General features: G+C 44.0%; 1 protein-coding gene across 2 annotated transcripts in view; it reads right to left on the bottom strand.

Annotated features, from left to right (window-relative positions):
* The window catches only part of ilkap (integrin-linked kinase-associated serine/threonine phosphatase), a 75,945-nt gene that overhangs the window by 26,052 nt on the left and 34,555 nt on the right, over nt 1-15,338 (bottom strand). For both annotated transcript variants that reach the window (XM_084335962.1, XM_084335963.1), the window contains exons 2-4: nt 9,714-9,851; nt 8,554-8,671; nt 920-1,026 (exon numbers count right to left, since the gene is read on the bottom strand). In XM_084335962.1, coding sequence (XP_084192088.1) covers nt 920-1,026; nt 8,554-8,671; nt 9,714-9,851 — 363 coding nt within the window. The remainder of the gene's footprint in view (nt 1-919; nt 1,027-8,553; nt 8,672-9,713; nt 9,852-15,338) is intronic.

The raw sequence follows: 15,338 nt of genomic DNA, 5'->3' as shown, positions 1-15,338 counted from the left end.
TCGAAATAAACCATTCATTCATTGACATTTCTACCAAGCGGTACAGTGTGGTGATGTTATAGCAGAACTCACCAGTACAGTGTGGTGATGTCAGAGCAGAACTCACCAGTACAGTGTGGTGATGTTAGAGCAGAACTCACCAGTACAGTGTGGTGATGTCAGAGCAGAACTCACCAGTACAGTGTGGTGATGTTATAGCAGAACTCACCAGTACAGTGTGGTGATGTTATAGCAGAACTCACCAGTACAGTGTGGTGATGTCAGAGCAGAACTCACCAGTACAGTGTGGTGATGTCAGAGCAGAACTCACCAGTACAGTGTGGTGATGTCAGAGCAGAACTCACCAGTACAGTGTAGTGATGTCAGAGCAGAACTCACCAGTACAGTGTGGTGATGTCAGAGCAGAACTCACCAGTACAGTGTGGTGATGTCAGAGCAGAACTCACCAGTACAGTGTGGTGATGTTATAGCAGAACTCACCAGTACAGTGTGGTGATGTCAGAGCAGAACTCACCAGTACAGTGTGGTGATGTCAGAGCAGAACTCACCAGTACAGTGTAGTGTAGTACCAGAACTCACCAGTACAGTGTAGTGTAGTGTAGTACCAGAACTCACCAGTACAGTGTAGTGTAGTACCAGAACTCACCAGTACAGTGTAGTGTAGTGTAGTACCAGAACTCACCAGTACAGTGTAGTGTAGTACCAGAACTCACCAGTACAGTGTAGTGATGTCAGAGCAGAACTCACCAGTACAGTGTGGTGATGTCAGAGCAGAACTCACCAGTACAGTGTAGTGATGTCAGAGCAGAACTCACCAGTACAGTGTGGTGATGTCAGAGCAGAACTCACCAGTCACCAGTACAGTGTAGTGATGTCAGAACTCACCAGTACAGTGTAGTGATGTCAGAGCAGAACTCACCAGTGGGGAACCTCTTAGCCAGTGTCTGGTGGAGATGCTCTGCAGCAAAGCCAGAGGCCCGCGCTCCACCGTGACCGTCGAACACCGCAAAGTAGGAAACACGAGACCTGAGGACACAAGGACAGACAGGCTGAGACCTGGAGGACACAAGGACAGACAGGCTGAGACCTGGAGGACACAAGGACAGACGGGCTGAGACCTGGAGGACACAAGGACAGACAGGCTGAGACCTGGAGGACACAAGGACAGACAGGCTGAGACCTGGAGGACACAAGGACAGACAGGCTGAGACCTGGAGGACACAAGGACAGACGGGCTGAGACCTGGAGGACACAAGGACAGACGGGCTGAGACCTGGAGGACACAAGGACAGACAGGCTGAGACCTGGAGGACACAAGGACAGACGGGCTGAGACCTGGAGGACACAAGGACAGACGGGCTGAGACCTGGAGGACACAAGGACAGACAGAGACCCTGGTGTTTATGAAGGGGGACCTACAGGTGAGCTGGTTATGAAGGGGGACCTACAGGTGAGCTTGTTATGAAGGGGGACCTACAGGTGAGCTGGTTATGAAGGGGGACCTACAGGTGGGCTGGTTATGAAGGGGGACCTACAGGTGAGCTGGTTATGAAGGGGGACCTACAGGTGGGCTGGTTATGAAGGGGGACCTACAGGTGGGCTGGTTATGAAGGGGGACCTACAGGTGGGCTGGTTATGAAGGGGGACCAACAGGTGGGCTGGTTATGAAGGGGGACCTACAGGTGAGCTGGTTATGAAGGGGGACCTACAGGTGAGCTGGTTATGAAGGGGGACCTACAGGTGGGCTGGTTATGAAGGGGGACCTACAGGTGGGCTGGTAGAGACGACAGGGGCTTATGAAGGGGGACCTACAGGTGAGCTGGTAGAGACGCCAGGCAGGGGCTTATGTAGAGCCATATGAAATCAGTTTTATTTTTTTCCAAATTCCATTTTATTTTTTTCCAAATTCGTTTTTTTTTTCGTTTTAATATTTCAGAATTCTGTATTTTGCTTTGTACGCTCATTTTACCATCAGAAATAGTGTCTAATAAGTGGGAATGAATAAATGTCCACAATTTAATAAGATATAACAGTCCAGGGGGCGGTTAGGTGGCGTAGCGGAGATTGCGTTCGTCACCAACCCCGAAGCTGTGAGCTGGATTCGCCTGTTCGAATCCAGCTCACAGCTCCGGGGTTGTCACCAGCTTGGCTGGCCGTTCACACTAATACAATTGGCTGTATTAGAGGGTGGGAGAAGCTGGCGGGGTGGGTCCGGGTCGTTGTAAACAGCGACTCCTACAGTTCGGTCGGGGCGCCTGCTAAGCGCGGATAGGACCTGAGTGGGATAGTGTGATCCTTCCACACGCTACGCCCTCTCAGGGAGGATCCGCGCTGCCAGGTGAAAAGAAGCGGTTGATTGGCTGGACGTGTGTCGGAGGAAGCACGTGATAGCCTCCACTCTCCCAGATGATCTGACTGTGGGGGGTAAGTGCGCAGCGACCAGGAAGGGATTGGGAATTGGCATATGACTAACATTGGGATGGGAGAAAAAAATGGAGGGGAAAAAAGATAAAAAAAAAAAAAAAAAAAAATATATAACAGTCCATTTAATGTTTTTAAGTGCTGCAACTCAGAAATACAGTTACATTTTTCAAATAATATTGTGACAAAAAAAATACACATTTCAAGTGTAAACAAACAATAGATACAGCTAGCTACTACTGACATTATCACGATGTAAGTAGCCTAGCTATATCTATTCTATTGTGATGAAATATAGTAAATAATGCATAATTTATGCACCTTTAGTTTAGTTTATAAAGGACAGTGTGTACTGACAATCATTTGCATTAAACAAATAGATGGGTGCACCAGATTTAGCAAGAAGCTATAATTTCTAGTCCTGTGTACTTTATGTACTGCAACGGTAGATAGCTATTTCGTCACAATAGTGTCAGTGATTAGCCTCGCCCTCTAGCTGTATCTATCGTGATCACCAGGGATCATCGTTAGAGAGCTGGTGTGTATGGGGCTGCGGCACTGCAGATATACTCTACTCTGTTTTGAAGCACAGTGTTTTTCCGTGTTCCTGACATGGCTTTTGGAGAGTGATCTTCGCACGTGTTTTGCGAGTCCAATCCACGGCATGTTGACAGAATTTGCAAAACACCTTATTGCCGGTCATATACAAGTCATTAGGATACTGCGCTCTCTGAATTTAGGGCTTAGTGTGGAATTTCTCCCGACGTTAACTTTAAGACCGAAGCAAGTCAGGTCAAGTCAAGAGTTTTATTTGTCACGGCATACGAGTATACAATGAAATGCGGGTGGTCTTGCCTGCAACGATGTACATAATACAATAGTAATAACATGTAATAGAATCCAATAGAACGACATTGTGCAATAAAACAAGTAAACAGAGTAGGGCATATCGGTATATGTACATAAGTTATTTACAGAGCATGGTTGGACATGCTAGGTCCTGTGGTAGTGCAATACACTGTTAGCTACGGATGAGGCACTGGGTCTTTATGTACATGCTATATTATACAATCTCAAGTTATACTATACTATTCTTAAAGTGACCTTTCCTTAGTGGCCATAAGTGTGGGCGTGTGCAGCATGAGTGTGTGCTTGCTCATGTTAAAGTGGCTGCTAGTGTGTGAGCGTGTACAGTGTGTGTGTGTCGTGTGTGTGCTCATGTGTGCTTGTGTGTGGAGAGTTCAGTGTTCAAGGCTCTGATGGCCTGGAGGAAGAAGCTGAGCCGAAGTCTCTCTGTCCTAGTAGCTGGTGTTCGCAGGCGTCTGCCTGACCTCAGCAGCATGAACAGGCTGTTGTTGGGGTGGTGAGGGTCTTTCATTATTCTGCAGGCTCTGGATTTGCACCTCGTTGTATAGAACCTGCAGGAGTGGTAGTGCAATACCTGTGGTACGCTCGGCTAAGCACACCACTCTCTGTAGGGCCTTCTTGTCCTGTGCCGTGCTGTTTCCATACCAGGCAATGATGTTTCCAGTCAAGATGCTCTCTACAGCTCCCGAGTAGAAGGACTGGAGTATCTTCCCAGATACTCTGAACTTCCTTAACTGTCTCAGGTGGTAGAGGCGCTGCTTCGCCTTTTTTACAACTGAGTCTATGTGTGTTGTCCATGTCAGATCCTCTGAGATGTGGACCCCCAGGTACTTAAAGCTGCTCACCCTGTCCACGGTAGCCCCATTTATCCTCAGTGGTGTGTGCGTCTCCTGCTGTCCTCTCCTATAATCCACGATCAGCTCCTTGGTTTTACCAATGTTCAGGAGCAGGCTGTTGTCCTGGCACCAGCGTTCCAGTACCTCAACCTCCTCCCGGTAGGCCTTCTCGTCGTTGTCCGAGATCAGCCGCACCACCACTGTGTCGTCCGCAAACTTCACTATGGAGTTGGAGCTGAACTTGGCCACACAGTCGTGTGTATAGTGAGTACAGCAGGGGGCTCAGAACACAGCCCTGGGGGGACCCGATGCTCAGGGTGATGGTGTTGGAGATCTGACCCCCCACCCTGACCGCCTGGGGCCTTTCGCTCAGAAAGTCCAGTATCGAGGCGCTCAGAGCGCAGCTCAGACCCAGCTCGATCAGCTTGTCCACCAGTCTGGTGGGGACTATGGTGTTGAACGCTGAGCTGTAGTCAATGAACAACAGTCTCACATAGCCCCCCTTCTGGCGGTCAAGGTGAGAGAGGGTGCTGTGCAGTACTTGGGAGACCGCATCATCAGTGGACCTGTTTGGCCTGTATGCAAATTGCATAGGGTCCATATCACTGGGGAGCACAAATGTGATCCTTGACCAGCCTCTCAAAACATTGCATGGCCACAGAGGTGAGTGCCACCGGTCTGTAGTCATTGAGACATGTTGGGGAGGTTTTCTTTGGTACAGGGATGATGGTAGACATCTTGAAGCAGGCAGGGACCACTGACTCCGCCAGGGATCGATTAAATATGGTGGTGAACACAGGGGCTAGCTGGTTAGCACAGGACTTAAGTATGCGTCCTGTTATTCCATCTGGGCCAGCAGCTTTTCTGGTGTTCACCTGCATAAATGCTCTTCTCACACTGTGTACCGACAATGAGAGAGTGTCCCCGCCCCCCCGCGGATGTCCCCCCCCTCCACAACAGCCGGCGCGCCAGTGACGTCACTAGCCGTTGAGCTAGCGGCGCCACTGTCTGCACCAAACCGAGCGTAGAAAGAGTTGAGTTTGTCCGCGAGAGAGGCGTCGTCGCTCCCCATTGAGGGGGCGCTGACTTTGTAGTCAGTTCGTCCTCAGTCCCCGCCATAAGCCTCTTGTGTCATTCTGTGCCATTTGTGTCTCCATTTTGTCAGCATACGTCCGTTTTGCAAGTTTAACAGCCTTGCGCAGAGTATAGACCAGACCTGGGCCTATTCTGACCGGCCCGCGAAAGATTACATGATAATTATAAATAAAAAAAAAAAAAAAAAAATTACTTTTTTTTTTCATGTCAACGTTCACACGCACAATATACGCTTACCTAGGATTTGACTTGATTCAACAACAAAGCAGTCAGGGCAAGCCGAAAACGGTCGAAAGTGTGGTTATTTGATTTTTTTTTCACAACTGAGGTAGGTAGATTACATTTTTAGAGACTAAAGTACAGAAAAAAGGTACCGTTGGGTACTGGTATCGATTCACAGGTACCGGTACCGTATCGGTTCAAATGTGAATGGTACCCATCCCTACTGAACACACAACTGCAGGGCAAGGGCATTTTTGCTCATGAAATGCATAGCCATGTGAAAGCCTTCATGACAAAGTTGCAATTAATTTCAAGGCAACTAGGCAGCAACAATCTCAAACACATGAAAACCCTGAAAGAAGTCAAACCATCAGCTGATCACCGGCACAGGTACTCATCCATGTTGGGAGCACTGCATGATGAATTTTCAAGGCGTTTTCAAGATTTCAAAAAGGTTGAGGATGAAATGCAGCTGGTTTCCTCTCCCTTTACCTGCAGTGTTGATAGTTGTTCAGCTTGAACTCATTGACCTGCAGTCTTATTCACTACTGAAAGAGCAATTTAAGTCAGCATCACTGCTAGAGTTCTACTCTGCTCTCAAGGAGGAGAACTTTCCAAACATGAGGAGACATGCTCAGAAGATGTTGGTTCTCTTTGGATCCACCTACATATGTGAACAGACATTCTCAGTCATGACGTTTACCAAGTCCAGGTACAGATCCTCTCTCACTGATGAACATCTGGCAGCTGTGCTTCGCATCTCCACCTCAGACATGCAACCTGACTTTGATGGACTTGTTAAAGCTCAACAGAGACTGGATTTCTCACACTGAATGAAAAAAAAAAGAACTGAAGAACACTCAAATGTGGAAATATAACAAGTGAAATGGGACACTTGATATTTTTTTCTTTGTTTTGAACAGTTCTGAAAACATTAAATGTTTAATATAGGCATGTAAAGTAAAAAAGGCTACAAAACTGGGACACTTTTCTTTACACAGTTCAATGACATGTAGGGATGGGTACCGAATTCGGTACTTTTGAGGCACCGAACCGAAACACGTCGGTACTACCGAGTATCGAATCAAGTGAGAAACCGATTTTTTTTTTTTTTTTTTTTTTTTTAATGTCAACGTTCACACGCACAATATATGCTTGCCTAGGATTTGACTTGATTCACCAACAAAGCAGTCGGAGCAATGACAAGCCGAAAACTGTCGAAATTGTAGTTATTTGAAGTTTGGATTTTTTTTTTACGACTGAGGTAGGTAAATTAAATTTCTTGAGACTAAAGTACCGAAAAAAGGTACCGTTGGGTACCGGTATCGATTCACAGGTACCGGTACCGGTATCGGTTCAAATGTGAAAGGTACCCATCCCTAGTGACATGTCTTTGTTTATTTTTGCTATAAGATGATGTGATGTCTTTAGAAAGCTAAGAAAATCCTTGTTTCAATAGTATATGAAACTCAAAATGCCCTTTGTTATTAATGTTTCACATTTTGTTTATCATTTTGGAAATAAATTCTATTTGAATAAATGATATTTTTGAAAGCTAACCTCACCTTTTAATTGCCAAATAATAACATACACTCTTACCAGGGGTCAAAACAATGCCATTTACTCCTTTTTATATAGAAATAAAATGTATATTATGCATAATTGAGTTTGGAATTTTGGCCCGGCCCTCAAACATATTTTCAGTTGCTCATTCGGCCCCCTGGGAAAAATAATTGCCCACCCCTGGTATAGACTGTAGCAGTATAGATTTTAGCAGCTAGACGCTTGGAAATTGCTGCGTGTTGTGTGTAACACGCTGTAGCGTCCCCGGTCATGTTCGCTTTGCACCAAACGTTCCATGTTCTCCCGAACACGGAATTTCAGTCCAGATTAGGCTTGGGCGGTATGACGGTATTACGGTATACCAGGGTATTTCAAGATCCCGCCGGTATGATTCTCAATACCGTGACGTCACAGACTGCTATTACAGTTGATTGTAGTGCACAGCACGTGCCAGCAGAGGGTTACGTGGCTATCATTCTGGGAGCTAACGTTGATACCTGGATGGTGCTGGCTAACTGGCTACCGTTCTGAGAGCTAACATTGATACCTGGATGGTGCTGGCTAACTGGCTACCGTTCTGAGAGCCAACGTTGATACCTGGATGGTGCGGGCTAACTGGCTACCGTTCTGAGAGCTAACGTTAATACCTGGATGGTGGGGGCTAACTGGCTACCGTTCTGAGAGCTAACGTTGATACCTGGATGGTGCGGGCTAACTGGCTACCGTTCTGAGAGCTAACGTTAATACCTGGATGGTGCGGGCTAACTGGCTACCGTTCTGAGAGGCAACGTTGATACCTGGATGGTGCTGGCTAACTGGCTACCGTTCTGACTGAGAGGCAATGTTGATACCTGGATGGTGCGGGCTACCTGGCTACCGTTCTGAGAGGCAACGTTGATACCTGGATGGTGCGGGCTAACTGGCTACTATTCTGAGAGCTAACGTTAATACCTGGATGGTGCGGGCTAACTGGCTACCGTTCTGAGAGCTAACATTAATACCTGGATGGTGCGAGCTAACTGGCTACCGTTCTGAGAGCTAACGTTGATACCTGGATGGTGCGGGCTAACTGGCTACCGTTCTGAGAGATAACATTAATACCTGGATGGTGCGGGCTAACTGGCCACCGTTCTGTGATTTGTTTACTTGGTAACACGGGTTGCTAAGGAATTTAGGTTTGAGGTTGAAGAAAGTGCACTTTTAGGTTGAAAGAACGGCCCTAATGTCAACGTGTTTCAATATAAGCGTTATGTATGGTGATAACGAGTATATTGTTAGCTCCCCCCCCGCTGATGAAAATGAAAGTCATACCGTCATATACCGTATACCGGGGTATTTGTCAGCAGTGTATGACGGTATGAAAAAATTGATACCGCCCAAGCCTAGTCCAAATTAGGGCACATTCTGCAATATTCCATTTTTATTGCTCAATTCCGCGATTCCGTCCGCGATTCCGTGAACGCGGATTTCATATGGCTCTAGGCTTATGAAGGGGGACCTACAGGTGGGCTGGGAGAGAGACGACAGGGGCTTATGAAGGGGGACCTACAGGTGGGCTGGTAGTGACGACAGGCAGGGGCTCATGTCAGACAGGAGAACGTGAGCGTCTTGCATCTCCTCTCTCTCTCCTCGCCGGGCCGCGACATATCCTCTGAGAGTGGGGAGGCCTGGGGAACACACACACACACACACACGCACACACACACACACACAGTAAGTCTCTTTCATACAAAGATACCTCTTTCTCACACATAGGTCACATATCCATCCATCTCTTTCTCACACACATCTCTCTCTCTCTCATAAAAACACATGCATACACAATCTCTCTCTCATATAAACATGCATACACAATTCCTCTCTCTCTCATATAAACACATGGATACACAATCCCTCTCTCTCATATAAACACATGCATACACAATCGCTCTCTCTCTCATATAAACACATGCATACACAATCCCTCTCTCTCATATAAACATGATACACAATCTCTCTCTCTCTCTCTCTCTCTCTCTCTCTCTCTCTCTCTCTCTCTCTCTCTCTCTCACACAGACGCCTCATATAAACACATGCATACACAAAATGTATCTTTCACAGACACGCAAAGTAAGTATCTTTCATACAAACACACCTCTTTCTCTCTCTCTCACACATCTTTCCCTCTCATATAAACATATGCACACGTATAATGTACATACTTACCAATTGTTTCGCCTGTTTTATAGCAACACTACTATCACCGAGATCTAAGGGAGATCCCCCCCTTGAATGGCCCTTCTAAGGTTTCTCCCCTCCACATTGCCTGTGGTGCTTTTTTCCTATTGCTAGGTTTTTAGTGAGTTTTTCCTTACCTTCGCGTGTGGTATGTCTGGGAGTGTTGCATTTATTTATTTAACATTTTATTTAGGATTTCATGGTTGTTTGTTTTGTTCTTGATTTATTGTGATGTTTCTACTTGACTTGTTGAAAGAAGACGTGTCCGGCCCATGGGGACATTAACGTGTATTGTCGGGCCTTACAAATACATTTGATTTGATACACACAATCTCTCTCACTCTCACACACACAATCAATCTCACATACACACCATTTATATAAACACATGCATGCATTGCATACACACAACCTCTCTCTCTCTCTCTCTCTCCTATATGTACTGCTGTTTTGACAAGTCGGTAAACAAACAGGCGTGGAACAGTTGAAAACCTTCTTTACAAACTTTCTTGTTCAGATCCTGTTTCTCCAGCTCTGCGTCCTGGTCTGCGTCCTGGTCTGGCTCTGAAGCTGACCTCTTTCTTTTCAAAGTATTACTGTCCTCTTCTGCAGACTGTGGCTGAGCCCTGGCTGGGATTCAAACACAACACAACATCAGCTGCACCAGGAATGGGATTCAAACACAACACAAGATTCAATATTCATACATACCAGGGCATACAGTGAAATGCGGTTGTGCAATAAAACAATAGTAATAGTAGTAATAATAATAAGATAACTAGAATAGACATGATAAATAAATAGACATGTATGATCTATGATGTTAATAAATCACTTATAAAACAAAGCAGGGCTCGCAACTCACTTGTTGTTCCAAGGTGTTTTAATTGACAAAAAGGCAGTAGAAACGACGTTTCGACCGACCCTTCCGGTCTTCTTCAAGCATGAATACAACACAAAAAATGACATCTTTTTATACAGGAAGTGAAATAGATTAAATATCAGCCCCACCTGGTGATCAGGGGCGGTCCCAAGACTTGTATGATTTATACATGATTGAGGCCATGTCCCCACGTATCTGGATCTTTTGCCAAACGCACATTTTATTCCACGATTGGGCCTTTCATCCACACGTAAAGGGTGTTTTCAGAGACATAAACGGAGATTTTCTTAAACGCATTTTAAAGTGAAGATTTTCCAAAATATCCGTTCAGTGGATCCGTGCAGCCACTGTAAACGCATAGTCTAGATAAACGATGACGCCACAGCTCACTACGCATGCTCAGACTGTGGCGGGCCGTAATAATATCTGGCCCGTCAGATTGTTTGGCGAATATTACTTTACTATTTCTCTATATATCAGACTGACTATAGGCTAGCTAGGCTATATATTTCAGCTATAATGTCCTAACAGAGAAACTACCACCACCTAAAACATCCTTATTACACCTAGCGCTTTGAAGTAATAATAACTTCGGTGGACTTGGTGCTGAAATGTCATTCAAACTATCCTTACTTATATATGCGACGACGGCACCATATGTACAATGCAATTAATGAATGTCTTGTTGTAATTAGTATATATATAGTTTGTGATAAGGACTCGCCATATTTAGTTTCAGAATCCGGAGATTGTTAGCCCCTTTCGTGAATGTGATGCACCAAGTGAATCCACAGTCACTTGCTCCTCAATAGGAAACCAACCTAGATTTACCCTGAAGGACTGGTTCTAACCGAACCGTTCGTTATACAAGTATCACAGAGAAATGTCAAAGGTACTCACAGTTGCACGAGGGTTTCGAACAGAGATACGGGATGGTTTGAAAGCTCGGCGTTGCTAATAAACATTTGAAATATCTTTTATAAACTGCTCAAAACGGCATTATTTCCGGCGTTGGCTGCCTGGTGTGATCACAGCGCATGCGCATCATGCACCCAACGCCGGAAATAATGCCGTTTTGAGCAGTTTATAAAGAATATTTAAAATGTTTATTAGCAACGCCGAGATTTCAAACCATCCCGTATGTCTGTCCGAAACCCTCGTGCAACTGTGAGTACCTTTGAAACGTCTCTGTGATACTTGTATAACGAACGGTTCGGTTAGAACCAGTCCTTCATGGTAAATCTAGGTTGGTTTCCTATTGAGCAAGTGACTGTGGATTCACTCTGTGCATCACAGTCACGAAAGGGGCTAGGAGATTGTGATCTCAACATTGACATTGTATCTCTCCGTCGCCCAGTGCGCAGAAGTAAAGCATTGAATCGTGACATATCTAGATTGGTTGTTTCCTCTGGACTGCATAATCCTCCGCTATATCTATCTATCTATCATCTATGTATGTCAATATAGCCAATGGAAATGATATCGCTTATCGCCACCTACTGGCCCGCATGCTTGTTGGAGCAATTTATATGCGTTTATGTGTTTGCGTCTGGATCAGGTTCTTTTTTTAACACTGTCGTGTGGACGAGGATTTCTTTTTAAACGGAGCCTGAGAATATCCGTTTGGCAAAAGATCCAGATACGTGGGGACATGGCCTAAGTAACAATTTATCTTTTCATTCGACATTTTTTAGGAGATTTTTTAGCTAAATATATCTATATTAAACTAGGGATGCACCGAATATTCGGCCACCGAAAATTATCGGCCGAAAATGGTTAAAAAGGCTCTTTCGGCCGAAAGGGTTTACTTTTAGCACCGAAAATATAGCACTGAATGTCAAAGAACAGGGATACGTAACGTTCGTAACCGAAAGTGTTGTTGTGATGACGTAATCAAAATGCGCAACGTGTAACGTGAGCAGCTTGGCAGCTCTTCCTGCGTTCTGCAGCCTGCCTGTGATAACTAACTCCTCTTGGGAGTCGCGCTGTTTCTATGTAAACTCCGCGACCGCGAGCAACGCATCCAATAAATGCGTCTTTAACATGCTTTATATCCTCGCCATTACTATATGCCCGTCGCGGTTAAAACATTTTGAACTAACGTTAGCGTTAAGCTAGCTAGCGCTTCCATTCCTCTTTGACCAGTCTCTCGTAAACTACGTCATCCCCCGCTAAGAGTCATGGGAGATGTAGTAAATACAACAGTCATGTGTTTGATTGATGAATTGATTGATTGATTGAAAAGTTTATTAACAGATTGCAGAATGGGTACAGTACAGTACAGCTCAATACATACAATTGTTAAGAGGATGCAGACCTGAGAAAGACTTTCGTCTTGCGTGTGTCTTTATGCAGATCATTATGCAGTTTTAAAGCACCTTGGCTTTGTTCTGAATGCACTTTGTTGTAGTTATCCTACAGAGAAAAGAAAATGCACAGTTTGACTTTAATGCACATTTTGTTGTATGCAGAGAGAAAATGTTTAAATTGTACAATCTTTCAGCAGTCAGTCTGGAATTAATGTATGCATTCAAAAGTGCTGAATAAATGTTTTATGGGCCCATAGTGATTATTAATATTATTTAAGTTAAGTTTTGCCATAATCATGTCTTTTGCCATAATCAGGTAGCTAAAAAAAATATATACATTATATATATATTTATATTAATCATTTTCGGCATTCGGTTTTCGGCCAACTGTTTCCTATTTTCGGTATCGGTTTCGGCCAAGAATTTCCCATTCGGTGCATCCCTATATTAAACAGTATTAGACATAATTTACAAATAGGCAGCAGTGTGTAAGGTACAAGTCCTAGCCACTGAAAACACAAACAAAAACACAAAAACTATTGACAGTGAACAGTCTCCCTCTATAAATTACATTTACAAATAAGGTCTAATGTCAAAGTCCTCATTGAGTCCTGTTGGTGCCATCGTTTTAAGATAATGGACCCACCATACTTCTCTCCTCAGTAAGAGATTATCTATATCTCCCCCTTGTCGTCATTTGTAAATTTAACTTATAGAGGGAGACAGTCAATAGTTTGTTTTTTTTGTTTTTGTTTGCGTTTTCAGTAGCTAAGACTTGTACCTTACACACTGCTGCCTCTGTAAATTATGTCTAATACTGTGTTTAATATAGATATATTTCTCTAAAAGATATTTCTCTAAGAAATATCCTAAAAAATTTCAAATGAAAAGTTAATAATAATAATAATTACTTGGATTTATATAGCGCTCTTCATGACACCCAGAGCGCTTCACAGAGTCCATTATTCGTTCATACACAGTCATACCGGTGGTGGTAAGCTACAATTGCAGCCAGAGCTGCCCTGAGGCCTAACAAAATTAATAGTTGGTTTCAGGTTGCCGACCGACCCTGCCGATTTAGGTGCGACCCAATATATTTTATGAGTTTAAAAAAAAAAAAAAAAAAAAAAAAATTTTTTTTTTTTTTAAGAATAAAGTTTCATAGAAATCTTTTTTTTATTCATTGTTTTGTATTTCTAATCAAGTCCTCAAAAACAGCATTTTTCTACCTCAAGATTTCGAGCTGTTTTGCAGCCGCAGCTGCAGGTGCCACCTAAACCACTGTGTGGCCTGCGCCGCCTGCTGAACATTAACATGCAGCGGTGACTATGTGACATCACATATAGGCACATTTTCAAACGACTCAGTTCAGTGAGGGTGAATATTGTGAGAGGAGAATTGGAAGAATGCGCCAATATGAGAATTTTGAGACATAGATCATATTAATATAAGTTCACATAGCTAGGAAACAATGCTAAACACTCAAAAAGGCCATTTATAAGATAGTTCTCTATTTCACTTCCTGTATAAAAAGGTGTCATTTTTGTGTTGTATTCATGCTTGAAGAAGACCGGAAGGGTCGGTCGAAACGTCGTATCTACTGCCTTTTTGTCAATTAACTCTTTCAGTGCCACGCCTGGTTTTCCGTTTTACCGCTTGAATGCCACCATCGGCATTGCACCATTCTGGAGCATTCTATGAAAATCGTCTTTTAGTGGAATATTCCACAACGTTGATATTCGTCGGCCTTTTTATGAATCGTTTTCAAATAAACGCTAGATGATCAATATTATACGTGCACGCAAGCACATTACGGCCGCGCACTGATAATCGCTCCGTTGATTTCCTCACAGACTTTTACAGTGAAACCGAAAGAAGACATTTCACAAAACAGCTTATAACTTCATCAAACTTACTCCGATTATCCTACCACTGATAACATAGAGTCCTTACCTGACATCAGATGGTATCCAACTGGTATATTCCAATTCCTGATCACCATTCGAAAAAATCGATACCTGTATGGATCCAACGCGACACTGTCTGATCTCCATGATCCGCGGGGATCTGAGGCTCCAGAATGAACTGTGGTAACCCCGGCTGGATCAGTGAACTGGAAAATGTGGAGTACCGGATTTTTTTCCCCATTCATTTTCATTGAGTCCATTCCAAAATCACTTATGTCATCTGGGAGACGACAGGGGGCGCTTTTTTCCACAGTGATCACCGGCGCAGCTCGGCTATACTCGGGTAGGCTCGGGTGATGCAATAATTTTTCAGATCGCAAAAAAAAATAATAATAATAATTCCGAGAAATCTCGTGAGTGGCACGCAACCACCTATAAAAAAAACGAGAAATCTTGTGAGTGGCACTGAAAGAGTTAAAAGTAACACCTTGGAACAACAAGTGAGTTGCGAGCCCCGCTTTGTTTTATGTATTACTGTTTTTACAGTTTGGCTCAGCACCAAGAAACAGAGGATGACGTGCGTTATTTATTTTTTCTGAATAAATCACTTATTAACCCAACACAACAGCAGCTGCACCAGGCATGGGATTCAAACACAACACAACAGCAGCTGCACCAGGCATGGGATTCAAACAACACAACAGCAGCTGCACCGGATTCAAACACAACACAACATCAGCTGCACCAGGCATGTCAGGGCTCTACGCTAACCTTTTTCCCAAGGAGCACATGTGCTCAAATTTAGGAGCACACAAAGAAATTTAGGAGTGCAGTGAAAAAAGTACCAGCAAACTATTTATTACATGCATATTATACTGTGCGTGTGTGTGCATACTAAGGGACAAACATCTGTGCAATAGCACCACCAAAATCACACATTGGTCCATGCCTACTAGACAAAGGATATAGGTTGTCCAGCTGATTTTGTATGTTGTAGTGTTGTCACGATACCAACATT

Source organism: Notolepis coatsorum (assembly GCF_963971535.1).
Source record: "Notolepis coatsorum genome assembly, chromosome: 1".
Lineage (NCBI taxonomy): Eukaryota > Metazoa > Chordata > Actinopteri > Aulopiformes > Paralepididae > Notolepis > Notolepis coatsorum.
The sequence above is the reverse complement of the archived record's forward strand: the minus strand, read 5'-3'. Positions and strand labels throughout refer to the sequence as shown.